Below are 22,550 nucleotides of genomic sequence, written 5' to 3'. Positions count from 1 at the left end.
GCAATTGTGCCAAAGTACTGACTATACCCAAGCAGACAAATATGCCCCCAAAAAGAAACATGTGCGATTGTTCCTAGAGAATGAGACAAAGTGGGGGGCGGCGGGCAGGCTTGTCTTTGGCGGTTCACAGACCACAGCTGCCTTATCTTCCCAGGCCCAGCGCCGCCGCAGGAAGCGAGCTCGGGCTTTCTGAGGGGGGACCTGAGCCTTCCACCAGCTCAGGCACGGAGAGGACTCTCCCAGACGGGAGCAGGCTGACTTCAGCACCCGGCAGGAAAGCACCCCACCCACACAGCGACAGTGAAGGGCTCCTGACTTACTGGTTTCCCTTTCTGTTCTAACAAAAGGCGGGGGAGGAGAATGGAGGGTGTCCAACTCAAAAATGACAAAACTGTGCCTGGGCTGATCTTACCAACAACCTCGCTTCCTGCGAATTGTCTCCCGAGGAACACAATGCCGCAGCCAGAAGCTTCTGCTGCTTCCTGCTTGGCAGGTCAAGTGGTCCCGTGGAGGAAGGGGCGATGACAAGCCGCTGAGCGACAGCCTCCCCTCCCCCACCCCATCCAAAACTGCAGGCAACAGCCCCGTGCGAGAAATCGTCCTCATTTCTTAAAAACAGAGTTGATGTCTGGATCTCCTGGATGGTTTCTACAGCTAGGAAGCAATTTTATAGAAAGAAAGTGATTTGGCATAGCACGGAATCAACATAAGAGTTGGGGCAATAATACAAAGAAAAGAGTGGCCGACAGGTGAGCCTACTTCTGGTGCAGACAGACTACACCTGGAGAGCTCTAAGTGGCACTGCCTAAGTGCCTCTAAACCAGTGGTTCTCAACCTTGGCTGCACATTAGAATCACCTGGGAATCTTTAAAATCCTGATTTCTGGGTCTCATGCTCCAGAAATTCTGTTTCTTTGTTATGGGGTGGGGCCACAACATTAGTGACAAAGAAATAGAATTTCAAGAGGATGAGGCCCAGAAATCAGGATTTTTAAAAGATTCCCAGGTGATTCTAATGTGCAGCCAAGGTTGAGAACCACTGCCCTAAAGTGAACTCCTGCTAACACAGCCTTCTAACCTTGGCCACCTTCCTCCAGCTGGTTTCAAGCCGCAGCAAAGCTGGCTCACCAATGGCTCCCTCTTCTGGAGGGAAGTCAAGGAGACTATCTCCATAAGAAAGAGAAACCGAGGAAGCCAGTGGGGGATTGGATGCTGGTGCTGCACAAGGCAGAGCAGACACGCCCACTGTGGCAGAAGGGCACTGGGCTGCGGCTTCACAAGGCAGGAACCCGGAGCAGAGCCCGGAGCAGAGCCCGGAGCAGGAGCACCCGGAACAGGAACCCGGAGCAGAGCCCGGAGCAGAGCCCGGAGCAGGGCAGAGGTGAGGCACGGGAGCGCATCTTTAGGCTGCCCCCTGTAGCTCTGTATTTTTTGAAAGGCCTGTCGATAGCAATCACTGGTAGGTGGGTTTCCAAATGGTCACTGTTCATCATGATCAAGAGCATCCTCTCATCAGCTTCAGAGGTTTGAGAAGGAAAGTATGCTGATGGAGGGAAGGGAAGAGAAGAGAAATCCCTGGGGAGCGGACTCCTGAGGGCAAGCACTACTCAGAGGCTCAGTTCTAAGACAGAAGGCCTTGGCTCTGCCTGCGATGGTAAGGTGAAAGGATAAATCCAAACAGTAACTCCGTGAGGGCAAAATCACCACAGGCCGAGTTCCTCGGGGGAACGCCCCAAGCTGTGCCTGGAGACCAGGCCCTGGGCTGGAGAGCATGGGGAAGCTAGTCCTCACTGAACACCGGGGTTATGTTCATGGCTCAAAGCAAGCTGAAGAAACCAATGTCATCGTAGATTAATTAATATAAACAAGAGCTAAGTTCCCACGGCATCTCAGCGCTGTAAGGGAAGGAAATGACCTTATCCGAGGACTGTGGCGCTGGTGCCCACCTTGCAGCATCTTCTCCCCGCCCTTCTGAGGCGGAGCCCTCGCTAAGCACTCTAACGAGGCTCATGACAAAGTGACAGGACTCTGAGCTGTGTTAAACCCACGGTCAAGCCCTCCCAATGCTTCTCATTACAACAACGTCGACCTGGAAAAATCCCTAGTTCCCATAAATGGTCCCTTAAAACCAAACAGATGAGACGGTCTGGATTCTGCTGTTTCTCAAGTCTGTTTCCAAGAAACTCACAGAGAGCACCCACCTTGTCCACGTTGGCCCGAGTCTTAGCCGAGGTCTCCACGTACTGCACGCCCCACTCCTCTGCTTTGCTCCGCGCCTCCTCCACCGGCACCTGCCTCCGCTCCTCCAAGTCCGACTTGTTTCCCACCACAAGCAATGGGATCTTGTCTTCTTCAGCCTTAACACGGAGGATCTGCTCCCTACAGCGTCACATCACAATAAAGCCACCCAGAATGAGACACTCTCCAAAGGCAGAAGAAGAAATTGCATTCTTACGCCATGTGCCAAAGATGCATCCCCTCGCCTGCCATAAACTGGCCAAGGGTCTTCAAAGTCCGGTTCTCAGAATGGCTGGGGGTGCTCATTGCAGATTCAGACTCCGGGCCCCACAGAAGTAAGTATCTGCATGGGAGCCCAGGATTCTGCATTTCAATAGGTTCCCCAATTTATGCTTAGGTAAAAAAGAAGAAAAAAACACAGGGGCCTCTAGGATAAAAACAAGCTAAAAGAAGTACCTTCATACATAAAATGCGTAATAATTCCCCTGAAAAAAGATGGCATGATTTCTCTGTGGGAATAAAAGCTATGAAATCCAGTGTTTTTCATATGGAACGTAGCAGTCAATTAGGTCATGAAATCAACTGAGGGGGTCACAGCAGTAATTTTCCCCTTAGTGAAAAAGAACATAAAAGAGCATCGGAGGAGCCTCTAGAAGCCCAGGGAGCCTGGTTCTGTGCAGCTTCTGCTGCATTACGTCTGCGTGTGTGTGTGCACCTGCCTTCCCACCCACGCCCAGGTCCATTTAGACACAATAAGTTACAGGCCACACAATGGGGACCGCTATGTTAGGCAGAAATTGTATTTAATGTGCATTAGTTTTCCACACAAAGTGTGTGTGGGGGGGGGGGGGGGAGCAAATACTCCAAGGCCCATGAAAAAGTACTACAAAAACATCTTCTCTAAAAGAACTGCTACCTATAGCACATTAAGTTTTACTTCCACTGAAAATAAACAGCTGTCTAAAGTTACTAATCAAAACCAAATATTAAAAAAACTAAATATTCCACTTGCACTGTTCTGATCTAGCGAGGACACTGCTACATTCCAATACATCAGAGACCCTTCAAAAATGTACTTCATGGAGATTTGCATTGATTCGTATATGATATAGGATAATATTTCATAATAAAAATATTTAAAATTTTTCCATACAGTCGACTGAAGTACCAGATATCAAGTTATTTTAAGAAAAATGAAAAAGAAGAAAAGTTAGAGATAGCTTGAAAATTCTATCCCCTACATTTCAACAGGGGTCAAAGAGCCTGCTACATTTAGAAGCTATGTGATCAATATAAACTATGAACAATAAAAACTTATAGGTTTCTAGCTCAGTCTTGCACAGGCAAGTAAAATTAGCACATTAATAAATATATTGATTCAAAAATGGGAGTACCAAGTACTGGTCTCCTGTAACAAAACCCATTTCTCTAGTTTGTAGAATATATCCAGGGAAAATTTCAAAATAGAGTATATTGACATTTTATTTTATGTTGGGTCTTCTAATGTGGAAGGTAAGTACAGAAATGCTACATTTTACAGCTGCTAACAGGCATAAAGTAAAGGGAATGAGTGTGGCCACTCAGCCCAGATCATCGCCTGAATCCAATGACATAAGGAACGTGGACAGCCTGAGGTTTGTCAGAGTTCAAGTCAGGAGAACTAGCTTCCCTTCCTTTTTCTTTTAGGGAGTCATCTGTCCTTTTTCTTCTAAGGATCCCTCTTCTCTAATCACAACCAAAACCCTTCTCCTAGGATGAGACAAGATTGCTCTAACTCTCTGAGAATAAATGAATAGTATAAGTGTGTGTGTGTGCGGGGGGGGGGGGGGGGGGGGGGGGGCGGGTAATCCAAGGGAGACAGGACAAGGGTGGCAAGGGTGGCACCATCTATTCTCCGGAGATGACTCCAACTGTCCAGCATTTCATTTTGTGGTGAGTCAAAGAGCAATCGGAAATCAAAGCTTAGGAAAGGGAAGAAAAGGAGGTAGTGTGTGCGTCTGTCCTGTTTTGCCGCAAGGAGACATACAAGCAGGATTCTGTAGCTGCAAACACAGCCACGAACCCATGGGCTACAGCCACGTTCAGAAACCTCAAGGTGTGTCGGAGTCTAAAAAGGAGTAGGACGTCTCACACTCTAGTTTCAGAGAACTGAGATGCTCAGCCTGAGGCCTTGCAACTCTGAGGCATCCCTCATTACCTCCCACTCTCTCGGCCACCCCAAAGGCCCCCGGCTTCCTTCCAAATCTTGGGGGAATATTTAGCTTCCTCATTTTCACCTAATTTCTGACCAAACTTGCTAAAGAATGAAAAAAATTACTGTGCTTGCTTTTCTTTTTTAGTTTCCTGTCAGACCCTAGATCTGGTTCTTATAGGAAAGAGTCATCACGACAGGTGTTTATGAGGAGGACAGATGAAAAAGCACAGCTGTGTACAATGGGATGGAATGGGGGAAAGAAAAAGATTCCCTTCCCATTGGAATTCCTAAGAATTACTCCTAATGGCTCACTACTTCCTTATAGCAAAATAAACGTATGGTCTCGTCCCACGTTTTCGAATGGATGCTAGCAGGGACTGTTCTGCTCACTAGGGAAGGAACACAGGACCACACTGAGAAAAGGCTGGGGTAGCCACAGGTCCTGCCCTTAGGGATTTATGGTCGGAAGCACCATTTCATTTCACTGATTCGGATAAAGAAACAGCATCTCGATGCTGAGTAAACTAGCCGGGGTCAAAAAACTGGTGAGTGGCAGGAACTCAAGCCCAGGTCTGCCTGCTTCTAAAGCAGTTCTTTCTATTCAACTACACTAAGTCCTTCCGGTAGCAGCAAACGGTCACTCGGACTCACATCCTTCGCTCTGCTGACCACGATTCCTAAGCCTCAAAACAGAGCAAACTTATTACTTCTCTAGCAAAGTTATAAAAAAGATATTTAACTCTGATCAAGCACTGTCTCTCAGGATGTATATGAAAGCAAACGGCAGGTTCTTGAATGTACAGAGTGGCTTTGTCCCTCACAGGGACAACAGATTCTGAAGATAATTGATATTTAGAAATTATTATAAAACAGGGAAGTCCAAAGAGATGATAACAAATACTGGACTATAATGTGCCCGGGAATTCTTTAGAGAGATCCTTCCTAACTACAAGCTCAGCCTCCCACTGCCCCTTCTCAGCCCAGGGCGTGGGAAGGAGGGCAAACGGACCTGAACTCGGCCGTGGCTGTGAACGCCTCGTGCTCTGTGATGGAGAACACCAGCAGGAAGCCCTCTCCGCTCCGGAAGTAGTTGTCGCGGATCGCCGCGTAGTCCTCCTGCCCCGCGGTGTCCAGGATGTCGATCTGCACTTCCTCCCCATCCAGAACCACTTTCTTCCTGTAGCTGTCAGCTTTGGTAGGTTCGTAGTCTTCTACAAACTGAGGACAGAAACAGCAGCAGCAGCCATCAGCAAAGGTTGTAGGGAAATAAAATCTGCCAAAAAGTAAGCGTCAACACCGAGTGCTTTCCTATGAGCAGCTGCACATGACGGGGCGCCTATAATGATGACACTGTGTGTAAGACACTCGACTAAAAATAGCTTCCCATAGAACACTTCTGTTCTTTACTGTCCATTCTACCATTTTTTATTTTGATTTTGAACAACAAGAGCAGGAATTCCCATTTTACACAGGAGGGAACCAAGCACAGAGCAGAGCACGGGGCGGTGCTACTGTCAGTATTAAGTTACAGTGCAAACACTGGCAGCGGTGAGAGCGGCCCAGCCGAAGTGGAGCAGTGTGTGGGTGCCCACCCAGGAAACAAGAAGTCACTGTTTGATTCGCAGTCAGGGCACACGCCCGGGTTGCGTGCTCGATCTCTTCCTCTCTCTAAAAATCAATAAAAGCACTTTTTTTAAAAAGGTGAGAAACAGGAGCTCCTACTCATAATCAGCAGAAGTAAAAAACTCATCTGAAAAGTAATCTGACAAGAAGTATCAAGAGGCTTAAATAGCTACATGACATGACAAACTCCAAATGCCTCCACGATTCAATGTGAAAAATAAACCATCGAGTACTAGAAGAACCCTGGGTGAAATCCGTTTACTGCCTTTAAGTCGGAAAGGCCGTTTTAATAACTATGACTCAAAATCCAGAAGCCAGGTAAAAAAAAAACATTTGATAAATTAGACTATGTAAAATCTGTTTGACATAACACACTATAAACAAAGACAAATGACAAACAAGGAAAAAATATTTGAAGCCATTTCACAAGGAGCTATATACAAACAGTCTGCACAAAAAGATCAACAATCCAATGGGGAAAGTAGCAATGGACATACACAATTCACAGAAAAGTAAATGCCTGTGATGTTAAACCTACGAAAAGATGTTCCTCCTCACTAGTAAAGAAAACAAAAATTATAACTACACTGAAATACCATTTTCACCTACCAACCAGCACCCCAAACTTGCCTGACAACACACTCTGGGGAGGAGGGGCCTGAGGAGGAGGGAACCTGGGGAGGAGGAGCCCTGGGGAGGTGGGACTCTGGGGAGGAGGGGCTCTGGGGAGGAGGGACCCTGGGGAAGTGGGACCCTGGGGAGGTGGGACTCTGGGGAGGAGGGGCCCTGGGGAGGAGGAAACCTGGGGAGGAGGGACCCTGGGGAGGTAGGACTCAGGGGAGGCGGGGCACTGGAGAGGAGGGACCCTGGGGAGGAGGGCCCCTGAGGAGGCGGGTCCCTGGGGAGAAGGGGCCATAAGGAGGAGGCACCCTGGGGAGGAGTAGACACAATACAAATAGACAAAAGGATAAACAAAACATGGCAAACGGAATACTATTCAATCTTAAAAAGGAATGAAGGACTGATTCATGCTACAACATTGATATACCTTGACAAACTATGGTAAGTAAAAGCCAAATACAAACAATCACATATTATATGAGTGTATTTACATGAAATGTCCAGAATAGACAAATCTGTGGAAACAGAAAGCAGATTAGTGGTGGCTGGGACCTTGGGAAGGGAAATGGAGAGTGACTGATAATGGGTATGCAGTTTTTGGGGGGGGTGATATTCTGGAATTAGATAGTAGTGATGGTTGTACAAATTTGTGAATATACTAAAAAAAATATGGAATGTTACACTTTTAAAAGGGTAAATTTTATGGTATATGAATTACCTCATTTTTTTTAAAAAAAGAAATACTACTACAACATGGATGAACTTTCAAAACATTGTGCTACATGAAAGAAGCCAGATATAAAGGTCACATACTGTATGATTCCATTCCTATAAAACATCCAGAATAGGCAAATCCATAAAACCAGAGAGCAGCTGTCAGGGGCGAGGTGGCAGGGGAAAAGTAATGAGGAATGGCTGCTGTATGCAGGGGTTGGGGCAGAACTAGTGATGAAATGTATACAGTGGTTATGCTCACACACCTGTGTGAATACACTAAAAATCACTGAATTGGGAGTTCCATGGTACTTGAATTATCTATCTAATAAAAAGGGAATATGCTAATTGACCCTCACACCATCGCAAAGATGGAGGCGTCCACAGCCAATAAGGAGGGAATATGCTAATTGACTGCCCCACCCACAAAGCTGACAGCATCCACAGCCACTGGGCAGTGCCCAGTCCCCTCAGTCCCCCAGCCACCAGGGCCAGTCCGAGGTGCAGGCAAGCCTTGGATGTCAGCTGCCCAGCCACCCAGGGCTGGCCCGAGGGACAACCAAACGACTGAACAAGCAGACTGCGTGGGGCGACCAGGCTGGCAGGGGGATTAGTGAGGGTAGACCAAACAACCGAACAGCAGGCTGCCTGGGGCGACCAGGCCCGCAGGGGGGGGGCACTTGGGGGCGACCAAGCCAGTGGGGCAGGGCAATTTGGGGTGACCAGGCCAGCAGAGGGGGATAGTTGGGGGCAACCAGGCTGGCGGGCTGCAGTTAAGGGTAACCAGGCCAGCAGTTGGGGGCAGTTAGGAGTGACCAGGCTGGCAGGGAGGGGGCAGTTGGGGGTGAACAGGGTGGCAGTTAGGGGCAACCAGGACAGCACGCAGAGGCAGTGAGGGGTGATCAGGCTGGGGGCAGGGGCAATTAGGGGTGACCAGGCAGGCAGGCAGGTGAGCGATTAGTAGCCAGCGGTCCAGGATTGTGAGAGGGAAGTCCAACTGCCAGACTAGACCAGCAGTCTGACATCCCCGAGGGGTTCCGGATTGGAGAGGGTGCAGGCTGGGCTGAGGGGACTTCCCGTGCATGAATTTTGTGCACTGGGCCTCTAGTATCTTAGTAAAACTCTAACTTAAATTGTTAAAGATTTAAAAGTTGAATTGAAAATATCAACGCGAACTTAGGGACCTCCGAAGAAAACTTGAAAAGAGCCTTGCATTGCCAATTAGAAGCTACCAGCTCAAATGCTTTTAAACCTAAAAATAAAAATACTAAAAGATGTTTAGTTTTAGGTATCTTCTATTCACCCTAATAATTATCTTAAAATAGAGAGCATGCAGCTTTGCCTATGCCTCTCAAGTGTCCTTCCTTTAACTCCCTCCACAGAGACAAATACCCGGCAGCGCCACCCCCGCAGCGCGATCTCCGACGCCTCAGAGCATCTCAAGGGCATATTTCTGAGCTTTCAAGGTTCACACCTGCAAGAGCTGCACGGACTCCTCTGACACCAGGAGTCAGAATGTCCCGATGTGAATGCGTACCTCTGTGCTAGGGGAAAGGTGCTTATTATGAGAACATTAGATCATAACCTTGACGCTTAAATTTTTCCACAGAAATAGGAAATCTCTGAAGTCATGTATCTGTTAAGATGAATCATACTGCTGGCCTTGCAGGGATGTGTGCGATTCAGTCCCAGACGCCCAAGACGCGCAAGTCCAAGACAAACTTCATGCACACCCCTGTGCTGGGCCGGCTTTTCTAGCCACTCCAAGTCTGAAGTCTCCCACCATCAACCTCACCTCACTGGAAACCCAAATAGCTTCAAAAGTCTTCCGATATTTTAGGCCAAGGGTAAAATGATTAAAATCTCCCTCTGATTTTCTCAAATTCAAAAGTAAAGAACTGTGGGACTGTGGCTCCTTCCATAATCCAATTTCCATGGCAATTCCACCATATACGCGGGAATTTCTTCTGAACCAAGGGGAAAACATTGGACCAGAAACAGTGTGAACGGCCCATGACACTTCAGACCACTGGCCTCCAAGTACAGACGCAATTTCCTTTCCTATGACATCAGGTTAACTTGTTGATCTTTCAGGCAGGAGCTGCACGCCGGGCCACATGTCAGAACTGCAGGGGGGCGGGGGGAGGCGTTGTAAAAAGAAAGATTCCTGGCTCCCAACTCCAGAAATACTATTCAGAAATTTTTTAAAAGATCCTCCATGAGATTCTATGATCAGCTGATCTGGGAATCACCGCTAAGGTCTCTTCAAGATCCAAAATTGTGATTCTGGAACTACACCGTCCAATGCAGCAGCCCCCAGGCAGGTCTGCAGTGCCCAGGAGCCCTGGTACTGGACACAGAGACACAGAGCACTCCGTCACTGAGAAGGCTCTGCTGGACAACGCTGATGGAGCAATCCGGTAAAGATTTCCCCAAGCACACACCACTGCACTCTAGTCTTCCCTTGCTCTGCTTTCGTTTTACCAACTCTTCAATAACTGCTGCCTCTCAGTCCTCAAATATGTTAGTCTGTGAGAAAAATAGCCCAAGATGAAGCATAGCTTTCCTTTGCTTCTCTGAAGAAGCTAAAGAGAACACTGGACTTTTAGCATGCATCATTTCCCTCTCTCTTGCCCTTCACACATGCAAACATACATCATAGGAATGAACAATCCAGACCAGACTCCTGGTCTCCCAGGGTGTGCAGAGCAGAGAGAGGGCTCCCGTCCCCAGAGCTCTGCCTCTGACCCGGGCTTCTCCACAGCGGCACCACGGACATCTGGGCAGATAGTTCTCTCCTGTGCACTGGAGGAGGTTAAGAGCATGCGTGCTAGTAGTACCTGCCCCCACACGTGACAACCAAAAACATGGGACATTGCCAGTTATTCACTCTTTTTTGTTGTTGTTAATCCTCACCCAAGGACATTTTTCCCTTTTTTTAAAAAAGAGTGGAAGAGAAGGGGAGAGACAGAGCGAGAGAAACATCCTGACCAGGGCCAGGGATCGAGCCTGCAACTGAGGTATATCCCTTGACCGGAATTGAACTTGGGACCCTTCAGTCCAAGAGCTGATGCTCTATCCACTGAGCCAAGCTGGCTAGGGCCAATTAGTCATTCTTTTTTAAGAACATATTTTTTTTATCAATTTGAGAGAGGAAGGGAGAGGGAAAGATAGAAACATCAATGATGAGAATCAGTGACAGCCTGCCTCCTGCATGTCCCCTACTGGGGGTGAAGCCCCCAACCCAAGCATGTGCCCTGACTGGGAATCAAACCATGATCTCCTGGTTCAGGTAAATGCTCAACCACTGAGCCACACCGGCCAAGCCATTATTAAATCTTTAGGGGGCAAAATCCCCTTCCCTCATCTCATTAACAAACTACACCTCTAATCCTGTCTCCTTCATCTTAATTCCTCTCCTGACCCTCTGTTCTTCCCCTGTTACAAAAGAAAAGTAAGGAATTTTTCCTAAGAATACCAGGTTAATAAGCAAAAACAGACTCAGACTTCAAAATCTACATCTCTTCTTTTATGCAAAAATGTGTGGGTAAATTAAGGAGATTCTGCCAGATATGAGATAGAGAAAAGTGGGCATCAGAAACAAAACTTTCTCACATAAGATACAGCCAAGTATGACCCAGGAGAGATCCCCGGTAGGGGGTATGCAAAAGGCAGCCGATGGATGTATCGCTCTCGAATCGATGTTTCTCTTTTCTCTCCTCTCCTTTCCTCTCTCTCTAAAAATCAATAAAAAATCTTTTTCAGTCCAGCTTGCGTGGCTCAGTGGTTAAGCGTCAAATTATGAACCAGGAGGTCACGGTTCAATTCCTGGTCAGGACACATGCCCAGGTTGCGAGCTTGATCCCCAGTGTGGGGCATGCAGGAGGCAGCCCATCAATGATTTTGTCATTGATGTTTTTATCTCTCTCCCTCTCTCTTCCTCTCTGAAATCAATTTTGAAAAAAATACATTTTTTAAATCTTTTTCAAAAAATCCATTATAAAAAATTTTGAATGACTGGCTTCTAACCAACAGAATATGGCAATGGGCATGAATGAGATTACCAATGATTACATGTACTTATGTAAGAATCAGTAGTAGCTAAGCAGACATACTTTCCTCCTGGCCTTGAAGAAACAGCAGCCATGGTGTGAACACCTGTGAAGAGGGCCTGATGGCAGGGACCATGGTGTGAATACTGAGAAGAGGGCCTGGTGGCAGGGACCATGGTGTGAACACCTGTGGAGAGGGTCTGGTGACCTGGTGGCAGGGACCATGGTGTGAACACCTGTGGGGAGGGCCTGGTGACCTGGTGGCAGGGACCATGGTGTGAATACTGAGGAGAGGGCCTGGTGGCAGGGACCATGGTGTGAACACCTGTGGAGAGGGCCTGGTGACCTGGTGGCAGGGACCATGGTGTGAACACCTGTGGAGAGGGCCTGGTGACCTGGTGGCAGGGACCATGGTGTGAACACCTGTGGGGAGGGCCTGGTGGTAGGGACTATGGTGTGAACACTGAGGAAAGGGCCTGGTGGCAGGGACCTCTAGGAGCTGTGCACCCCTATCCTCCATCTTCCAGCACCCAGGAAGGCTGGGAGAGGAGCCGAGTCTCAGTTGAGCTCACAGCCAGAGCTGACACCAAGGCAGCCTTTGTGAGAGCCTGGGAAGGACACCTAGCTAAGCTGTGACATATTCCTGACCCCTGGGAACTAGAGGTAGCAAATGCGTCGTTTGAAGCTGCTGAATTTGTAGAAATTTGTTACAGCAATAGAATCTAATACAATCACAGTGCAGCAAAATAACACTATTTACTGCCTGGTATACCACTGGAATATGTTCCTACATTTTTTTGTGGTTGCTGTGTATTCTTTGAGTATCTTATCATATGTCAATGATTTTGAAATGTTTCCTATAAAGAATAAAAATATAATTTAGTCTTTCCTATAGCCTAGTTGATCCAAAAGTTCTTTTTTTATTAATAGTTTAGAAAGGTTTTTTTCAGCTTCACAACTACTCGACATTACCAGTAATGAAACTTCTAGGACTATTATCAAATTTAGGATCCCTCTACTGAGCTTTCCTGTAAGATAGGGAAGAACTTTCCAGACTAGTTTCTAGCTCCATGTTTCCACCCTTGTGGAAACACCCACTCACTCAGTGCCAGGTGTCGTAGGACACGCCCACACCAAGATACAACCCTGGGCTGCACTCCAGTCCCAGTGCCAGGTGAGTCAGCACCGTGGGCGGGGAATATTCCTGGAAGCCATTCCTACACTGGGATGGCTGGTGAGAACCACAGGCCAAAGTGACTCCAAACCACATAAGCATATACCACCAATCCCCAACTAAACTGTCCTCAATTCCTCTTCCCTCAGCTAGGTCCCAAGAATGGCCATGGCCACTCCCACACCACCCAACAGCAGGGGAGGCTGGACAGATGGAAAGTCTAGTGAAAAGGGGTGATGATCTTAATGAACGGTGGTTCCCACAGCTTCCTTTCACACATTCTGTACAGTGTGTGCCCGTGTGAAATGTGATCACATGAGAGGTCCCTGGGTTGAGCTCTAATCCAAACACTGCCTGTGAAATCAGTAACGGCCACCAAGCAGGGGCATTTGTGGCCACAGGAACCAAGACTGTGTTGTCATGCTCGACTCAGCATTAGTTCCATTACCCACCTCTAGGGATGGAAACCTGGGCCAGGATGGTGCAAGCTGTACCTGCTGTCTATCATTTGAGAAAAAATTAAGTCTTCTGACAGCTTAGCTTTCCCTTTCAACAGCTCCCAAAATCAACTGTCACGAAGCTAAGTATCAGACCCATTCTTCAGAAATCCCTGAACAAAGGTCCCTCCCCCTCCCTTGCTCCTGTCAGAAAGACAGCTCAAAGTGTAACAAGGGAAATAATGCGAGCAGGGGCCTCACATCCCTACAAAATATAACAAAAATCAGCAATCCAGAGCGTTTGCTGGTTAGACCCCTTGTGAAGCTATTGGGAAGCACCTCACCACGATCTGGCCCACGACCCTCCCTGCACGTGGGTGGACGGCACACGCACAGGCTGGGGAGGGGACCCTAACCGCAGACAGAAGGCGGGCTTACCTCATCGTACATGAACTGAAGCGTCAGGGCCGACTTGCCAACCCCTCCACTGCCAACCATGATCACCTTGTGCAGGGCCAAGGAGCTCTGGCTCTTGCTCTTGTTTGCAGCCATCCTGCTGGTTTGCTGAGGTTGCGACAGGGGACCGAAGACCCAGGTGAAGAGCTGCCAATGCAGAAGACAGACATGAGAGGCGGTTTGGTTTCTACCCAGCCCTTGGCAGTCATTCACCACAGCGCAGCCAGGGCAGCCAAGTCAAGAGAGAACGGGGTTGGGCCTGTCAGGAGGACGGCAGGGAGACCGCCTGCCATGAAGGTCAACACACCCTCAGCACTGCCCCACCAGGGGGAATGTTCAGAGCCCGGTGCCCTACCTGCCCCAAGTCATCTTGAGCCACAGAGAACACTGGCACTGGGGACTCGCTCTCTCTGTATCCTCACTCCACCCCCATCACACACCCACACAGCCCTCGAGACTCAGCACGCGGAGGTCACTGAAGGGGGTAAGTACATGTATTTTTCTGTAAGTAGCCTTCACGGAGGAGAACTAAATTATTTACTTCAAGGATCATGATGGCATTACTTCTCGACCAACAACCTTAACTTACTCAGCTTTCATACACTAAAAACTTGGGGGAAGGGGAGTAAAGGTTTAGGGGTTTGGAAAAGGACCAAGGAGGCCTTTAAAATCAAAGCAATTTTAGGATAAAAGAGAACAATTACTAAGATTCAACCTCTGAGTTGTCAAAGGTTTGCCATAGGGCCAAATTACAATGGTGAGTTCTTTGGGTAAGATGCACATTTACAAAGTTGAACATTTACAGCCACTGCCATTTGAAGTTTTGAACCTCCATTCATCTGAAACTTGCCTAATACTGTATGATCTCTTGAATTTGTCTTGCACTGTTTTTAACTCTTGAAATAACAAATTTTTTAATACTGTATGTCTTATTCCATCCAACTAAGACTGTAAGCTCTTGGAGAGAAACGCCTGTATTATGCCCCTCACCCCCATTCCTAACCAAGAGGGTCAACCTTGAACTGAACCTTGAACTCTTTCATTTTTTTTGGAACGCCCTTGGAATATGCATTCTAAAAACAGACACAACATGTTTTTAGTGAAAATCTAATGGCCAAGAGCCCAGCTAGTATAAACACATTCTTCCTACGTCTTCACTTTAATGACAAAAGACTGTTTAGGTTTAGAGAAGAAAAAGAGCGGAATTATTTCACAGTGTGTTAAAGTATTGGACACGAAGCCACCGAGAGGTCTTTGATTTTCTGCGGTATCATGGTGCAAAGCCCAGGCCACCCTGCTATCCTCAGAGCTGAACAGGTTCCAGGTGATATAGCTCCCCCACCCCACCCCACCGCACGGGCACTTGAAGCTGACAGTTGTTTTGCATCAGGGTCCGCACCACCAGGCTACAAACCAAATGCAAACTCGGGGCTTTTCAGCGACAGGCCCACAGTGAGAGGAGCGGAGCCTCACGCAGGGGAGCAGCCCCAGAAAGCAGCCAGAGGCCGCCTTTCCAGTCCGCTTCTGAAGGTAACAGAAGCGCATTGGTACATGGACAGAACTGTAAGCCCGAGAGACGGCCGGGCACATATGTGCTGGGGACATTCAGAGCCAGAGCGAGGGCACAAACCCCGCAGGGTGATGAGAGTCCTCTGCGGCCAGGGCGCTGAGTGCTAGTGAGTATGTGGGCGTGTGACATCCGCTCCGGAACCCGTGGCCGCGCAGTCTGGCCTGGCCTGGCCTCCAGGACGAACAGAAGCAGGCGGCTTTGTTCCCGGATGTGAATGAGGGAGCAGAGCCCGGGCTGAGAGAAGCCAATGTTCCCTGGCGGGAACTCGTAATCTACGACAGAGCATGACGCTCACTATCCAGCTTCCGGCCCGAGCTTCGGACTGAGCTGGAAGCCCACAGTGGGGACAGCCTGATGGCCAGCAAACGGCACCCTCGGAAAGTCTCGGCGTGCAAGCTCCCGCCACTCTCCCGCGCAGCCAGCACTACATTCCATTTAAAAATGCCACGTGCCCAGCCCAGGAAGGGCTTCAGGAAGGTCGTCCGGAAGATGTCCGGCATAATTAGCATATTACCCTTTTATTAGTATAGAAGATATTTTAAACCTATTTGAGGTCATATCTACGTAGTTTTTAACGTTTTTCACATATTTATCTATCCATCTTATTAAACTGAACTTAAACCTTTTCTTGATGATTTAAGGATTGCCATCACCGCAGAAATCAGTACTGTGATCTGAGCCTGTCTGAGTGGGTCAGGCCTGGGGCCCTCCCCCTTCAATTGGACCCCCCATTTATCTGCCTCTACTCCCTTCTTTCCACTCCCCTTTTCTAATTATGCACTTTTTAATAAGTGTCTTAAGCAATTAACTAGGTAATTAAGCACATTTGAGCTGTGACTAAAATAGAACAAGTGGGATAAGGAGCAGGCCTCCCCAAAAGGCCTTGGTTTAGGAGGTGAAACTGCTCTGGCCCACAGAGCTGAGGCTGGGGGAGGAGGCTGGAGCCTCCAGACCATAAGCTGTCACTCTATTTCTCTGAAGCAACCTTGCTGCTATGAACTCCTATAGCTGTATGAAAATGAAGAAATGATTTCCCAGGTGGGGGGCTTTTATAAACATGTGAGCTGTTTATAAAATTCTGAGCTGTTATTTTCAACAAAAAATCAATTTTTCTAGAAGAAACCATAATAAACGAACTGAAGACTATTCAACAAACTCACAGATGTCGGCTGAAAGCTCAGAAACTGAATGACCATGGTGCCTATTTCCAATCCACACACTGCTTCAGTCCACCTGGCGTGGTGAGGGAAGCAGGAGAGAGGCAGAGCGCCAGCCCTGAACCAGTCCTGGGCTGGACGTGCTGCCCCCACACTCCTCTGTTATTGGAGACAATAAACTCATTTGTTTAAACTACTGTTAGCCTACTTATTGTTATTGTTTTCATTTTTACTTGTACCAAAAGCATTCCAGAAACAGTCTTTGTATTCAAGAAACTCAAAGTCAAGTGGTTCAGGCAGATTAGTAAATGAACATAGGATACTAAATCCCACGGCTGAAGTATGCGAGGTGTGCTCTGGGAACACAGGAGAAACGTCTACATTACATTGAAGGTCAGGGAAATTTTAAGGGAGCAACATAAGAACTGAGATTTGACTAAAGAGAGGCAAAGAAATCCCAGGGAGGAAAATAATTAAGGCTTAGGAAGTTCATGTTGATGATTTGTTTATTACAGATATGCCTAGCCAATATATGTGCTCTTAAAAATAATACAAGTATCCTTTCCCCCAACATTTTATCATGAAAAGTTTCAAACTTTAAGAAAAGTTGAAGGAACTGCACAGTGAATCCATTTTCCCACCACCTGGGTGCTACAATTCACATTTCGCTCCATTTCCTTTACCACACACCCAGCCATCTGGTATCCCTCTATTTAACCGTCAACCTTAAATTCTGACACATTTCATGTAAGTTACAGACTCAGTACACTTCATCCCTAACTTCAGCATATGCACCACTTTTTGCAAAGCAATTCTAACCCCCCCACTGCCTTTGCTAAAAAAAATTCAGAACTTTCTCTGAGGGGCTTGCAAACCTCCTGATCTCTCCAATGAACTATTTGGATTCTTAGCCAATAGTTCTTGAAAGCCACGCACAGACCTGGGCCCATAAGACCAAGTCCTGGCACGGCTCCGATAGTCAGAGAAGCCTTCTGCAGGGGACTCGAGAAAACACACCAACAGACACCCTTTAACATGTTCTACTCATCAACACAGAAGCTCCGTAACTTGATTCGTTTTTGTCCCCAAAATACTTAAGTGCTACTTGTACGACACTGTGGGTCTGTGCCCTTGGAAAACCCAATCTCCTAAGGCAGTGGTCAGCAAACTCGTTAGTCAACAGAGCCAAATATCAACAGTACAACGACTGAAATTTCTTCTGAGAGCCAAATTTTTTAAACTTAAACTATATAGGTAGGTACATTGTTATGAACTTAATTAGGGTACTCCTAAGCTGGCCTTCGCTAAAAACATCCTCAATCTGATTGAGGTACGTTCGCTGAGGACAACCCCTTCCAACTCTCCCATCCACACTCGTCTTGTGTACTTGTTTCGTCTACCTCCTTTCGTTCATCCTCTATATGTCCACCCCCCACTTCTTCAAAATAGACTCGCCCAGGCCGAAAACCGACTTCTGTGCATAGGCCACGAAGTTTCAATCGCACTGTACGTGCGCGCCCACACGTGGTATTTTGTGGAAGAGCCACACTCAAGGGGTCAAAGAGCCGCATGTGGCTCGCGAGCCGCAGTTTGACGACCACTGTCCTAAGGAAAGACATTTTAATACAACTTCTCGCAATGATAAATGTTAAGACCGCACAAGGCATAGTGAAGCATAAGGAACTCTGGGAAAGAGTCAGGAAAGGCTTGAACATTAAACAAGAGTTCACTCAGTGGGTGGGTATGAGAGAGGGGAGCTTCCCACGCATCAGAGAGAGAGAGCACAGGCAAAGCAACAAAGGCAGGAAGCATCAGAGGGACCAGGCACCAGAGTCCTGAAGCATGAGGTGCGGTGGGGAGGTGACTAGGTGATGGCTCTCAAAAGATATGACATGTTCATCTAAAATGTATCCCAGCCCTGGCTGGTGTGCTCAGTGGTTAGAGCTTTGGCCTGAACACTGAATCTTCCATTTTGTGTGAAGAAGTATCTATGGCAAAATTCCCTATCTTCAGGCTCAATGCTGTCCAAACACACTTCTACCACTGTCAAACAACAGGCGTATACTCCATACGCTTTTTTTATTTTTTGCCATAAATCACTAAAGCTTCTCTAAAATGCTCCCAACTCTCCTCCAAAATAAAAAAAGCAGAGGCCTACTTACAGTCATAACACATTAAAAACAATTAATAGGCCATTTGGGCAAAAGTACATCTGGTAAAAATGAGTTTAAAAAAAGATTTCACTAGAGAACACAATTTTTTCCAAATAGGAAATTTAAGAGACTGTCTGCCCAGCATCCCTCTTCTAGAAACTGCTCCCCTCCGCCACCTTCATGATTATCCCAGGAGAGGTGAGGGGTGAGGGGTGAGGGCAGTAAGACATGCCATGTCAGTCTGGGAGAAACTGAGTGGTCCCAAGGGGGCACTGGACCCAAATCAGGTGTGGGCACCACAGAGAGGGCCAGGCCCACGAAGGCTAAGCTGGGAGAGGGAGCCCCCAGGCAGAAGACAGACGGCCGCCGACTGCTGCGGCCTTCAGACAGCGCACGCCCCTTCGGAGAGGAGGGCAGCTCCCCGGCCCCAGTTCATGGCTGGGATCTACCAGTGCCAGACTCCTGATTTTTTCAGAGACGCCAGGAATTTGGATTTTTATGTGAAATCTCCCCTTTTAAAAGCTAATAACCAAATCCATTTCAGAAGCACAGATGGTAGACAAAGCATGTCTACAGGCCGCTCGTTTTTACAGGTTGGCAGCTATGGTGTTTTCTTGGCCAAACAGTAAACACTGAGCGACAGCGAGGAGGAGGGACAGCATCAGCACATGAGGAGAAACAACAAATAGTCTTGGCAGCACTCGGGTTGCAGGGCCCTCGGCCCCTCCTTGGCTGGGTTTTTATTTCTCCTCCGAGCCAATGACATACATACACTGCTATCCCCCGAAAGTCACCCTTTGTGGCATGAGCTCACTTACCTCGTTTCTATCACTTCCAACCAAGGAGTCCAACTGACTGTACTTACGGCTTTGAAAGTATACATACAATTCAGTCCAGGGAGCCAGACCCAGGCAGGGCCTGGGGGAAAATATGACACAAAACACTTCCTTCTGAATGAATAAAGCTTGAACTCTACATATGGCCAACTCCACTAAAGGGGTTTTCAGAGAATGCAAATATTCTGCCCCCTTGTATGGTTAGGGCTCTCATCCACAATGAAAGAAACCCCAACTGAAAATAGTTTAAGCAAAAAAAGTGACTTATTGGCTCACATAACCACATGTCCCATAATAAAGCTTACGTCAGGCACGAATGATGTCTCCAGAACCCAATTTTCTCTCCCTATCACAGTCCCCAAGCCTCCAACCTCATGGCACCTACTCTTACACCTCCCAACCCAAGCCTTTCGCAATCAACATTCGCAAACTTCAGTGTAACTCTCCCTAGAGCAGCGGTTCCCAACGTGGGGCACATGCCCCACAGGGTGGCAATTTGAGAATGAGTTATTAACAGTGAATTTTTGGCATTTCTTATGGTTCTAGGGTCCTCATATACAGTATATAAATATATATTGTGACACTTATGCATTTTAGTTCTCTATTATGTTTTGAAACTTTGTTATTTTTTCATATCACTTCATATTATTTTTTAACAATTTCTGAGTGATTTCTTCCTCACTACTTCAACTGTCCTTTCATTTATTTTTCTCTTTCATGGATGCCATGTTCTTTGGAAGCTTGTTTAGACCAAGTTAATGGCCTTTTAGGCTTCCCCCACATGAACAGGAGTTCACTTTGTGAATATTAAGAATTATATGTGGGGGGGGGGGGGATCAGGATTTCAGAGATGCTCAGGTGGGGCGTGGCCAAAAAACAGGTTGGGAACCACTGCCCTAGGGCCTTCCTGGACCTCGGCACCTCGGAAAGGCCCTGCGCACCAGCCGCCACTTCAGCCCTTCTGCTTCCTTCACTGCGGATCACTTGCAATTCCTTCCTTTCTCTGCTTTCACTTACTTCCACTCCACCTCCATGAGGCAGGCACCAGGTCCACCTTTTCCTTCCTGTAGGAATATTTCCCTTTATGATCATATGTATCATGCTGCAACCTAAATAACATGAATTCTACCCTAACTATGGTCATCATAAAATCTAGTATATAAATTTAACACTTGGATTCATCCATATCTTATTTCCATTACTCACAGTCAAAAGCATAAAAAGTTTAAGGCACTATATCTTATTTCAAAAGCAAAGTTTGATAGGTAGATAACATTAATTTTTGTTGTTCTTGTTATAAGTCCTCACCCAAGGATATTTTTTCCATTGATTTTTAGTGAGAGTGGGAGGGAGAGAGGGAGAGGGAGAGAGAGAAACATCGACGTGAGAGAGACACATCAATTGGTTGCCTCCCACATGTGCCCCAACCACAGCCAGGGATCAAACCTGCAACCCAAGTACATGCCCTTAACCAGGAATTGAACCCATGACCCTTTGATGCACGGGCCGACGTTCTAACCACTGAACACGCCAGCCAGGACTGATTTTTATTTTTTTTAGCTTTGAAAATTTGTCACTAAAGAATTTGAATCTCTTAATATTTATTACTTAAATCTTTATTTGAACTTACTGTGAGGTTATCAATACTAGTTATGACACAGGCCCTTAAAACAGAGATTACCAGACCATCAAGTAAAGTTACGTTTATTTATTAAACAAGTCTCAGAGAAAACAAAAAACTGTAGCCCTAGTGGTGAGGTATCTCAACACATATGCAAAGTCCCCACAGTTTTACCAGAAAACTCTTTAAAAGTCAGAGCAACCTAGTTTTTATAAGAACCTATCACTTCCTCCACTGATTTAAATAAGGATTCTGACCAGCTGATGTCTATTCAATGGACAGAGTTCACTGACCATCTCATAAAGAGCACAGGCCCTCGCGTGGAGAGCCGACCCGGCCTGGCGAAGCGAGGAACAGGGGCAAGTGGCGCCCAGCCCCTCAGCTCCTGCTGCGCGGCCACCCGAGAAGACTCTCCACCGGCTGGCCGACACCTCTAGCAGACACACGCGGCAGGCCGCTGCGGGACCGCTCTGTTTGGCAAGTTGGTATATTTTCACTGCTTTTCACTGACTGGGGCATTCCAGTAATGAACGTCCAGGCAAGAAATACTTAAGTTATCCCAGTTCTCGGAGTTTCTCTCTCTGTACACTCAGCCTTCCCCACACACTAACTTAGAGGAGGAGACTCCGTTATTCCCCTCTCGCAGCTGCTATTGCTGTTAGCTTCGGGGAACAGAATATTTTCATATCTCGTACAGGTGTGACTCAGTTTCCAGGCCTATTACAATAAGGAAGTTGCATGATCTAGGTTCCTCCCAAAACAACTTAAGTTAGTGACGCTGTGCGCCTAAGGAAACCTGTTTGATAGTTCTGTTCCCTAAGGAACATTTCTTTTATCTGTTCTCCCACCAAAAGAAAAGAAAAAAACAAATTAACAAACTCAAAAGACAGACAAAACCCAGAAAGCTCTGGAGTTGCTGATTGCAAGCACCCTGCTTCCGGTTTGTACCTCTAGGAGGATGCTACTCCTTCTGCCAGGGCTGCTCTGCCTCCCGATGAAGGGCCCCCGTCATGTCACACTCAGCCAGGTATTTCTCCCACCACCTTCCGAACCTTCCCAGCACAGCTGCCTCTCCCAGGCTCTCCCTCCAGGCCCAGGCCCACCAGTACACCTATGACGCTCTCAGGTGAAGCAGAACTTCCTCCGAGATGCGGCCTGTCTCTCCCACCACACTGGGAGCTGCCCATCCATCTTTAGTGCCCAATGTGCCTGGTACTTTGGAGGTGCCCAGTATATGCTGAATAGAAAACCCGAGTTCTCCATCTAGGCTGTGAGGCCACAAGAGACAGGTGACAACTGGTAAACTCGGAAAAGTTAATTCACTTTTATGACTTTCCTCAACTACAAGCAACAAGAAATGGTGCGAGGGGATTTGCAAGCTCTGATATTCTCAAATGTACAGTTTTTCTGCAGTGACGTCCTTTCCCACCAGGCCCTCCTCCTCAATGGATCTGGGGGTCTCACTGGCCCTAGAGAGCTCTACCAACTTATACCAACTCCAGTTCCTCCCACCTGCAAAGCAGCCTCGGACATCAGAGCTACTTCATCTCTCAACAGCTGAAGGCTGAATTTGGAACCAGCATACATGTCCCTGCTCCAAATTATTTATCCAAATAAAATCCGGCTTAGAGATGCACTACTATTTCTACTGTACTAGCATATCGCATGCACGCAAACAGAACTTGTATAACTTCAAGGGCACTTA

At 47.3% G+C, this 22,550-nt stretch overlaps 1 protein-coding gene across 2 annotated transcripts in view; it reads right to left on the bottom strand.

Moving 5' to 3' along the window:
• The window catches only part of RALB (RAS like proto-oncogene B), a 39,778-nt gene that overhangs the window by 2,400 nt on the left and 14,828 nt on the right, over positions 1 to 22,550 (bottom strand). For both annotated transcript variants that reach the window (XM_036319801.1, XM_036319802.1), the window contains exons 2-4: positions 13,491 to 13,655; positions 5,441 to 5,649; positions 2,201 to 2,378 (exon numbers count right to left, since the gene is read on the bottom strand). In XM_036319801.1, coding sequence (XP_036175694.1) covers positions 2,201 to 2,378; positions 5,441 to 5,649; positions 13,491 to 13,604 — 501 coding nt within the window. In that variant the 5' untranslated portion in view covers positions 13,605 to 13,655. The remainder of the gene's footprint in view (positions 1 to 2,200; positions 2,379 to 5,440; positions 5,650 to 13,490; positions 13,656 to 22,550) is intronic.

This window comes from Myotis myotis, unplaced genomic scaffold, assembly GCF_014108235.1.
Source record: "Myotis myotis isolate mMyoMyo1 unplaced genomic scaffold, mMyoMyo1.p scaffold_m19_p_8, whole genome shotgun sequence".
In the NCBI taxonomy this organism is placed as follows: Eukaryota; Metazoa; Chordata; class Mammalia; order Chiroptera; family Vespertilionidae; genus Myotis; species Myotis myotis.
This window is presented reverse-complemented; position numbering and strand designations above follow the sequence as displayed.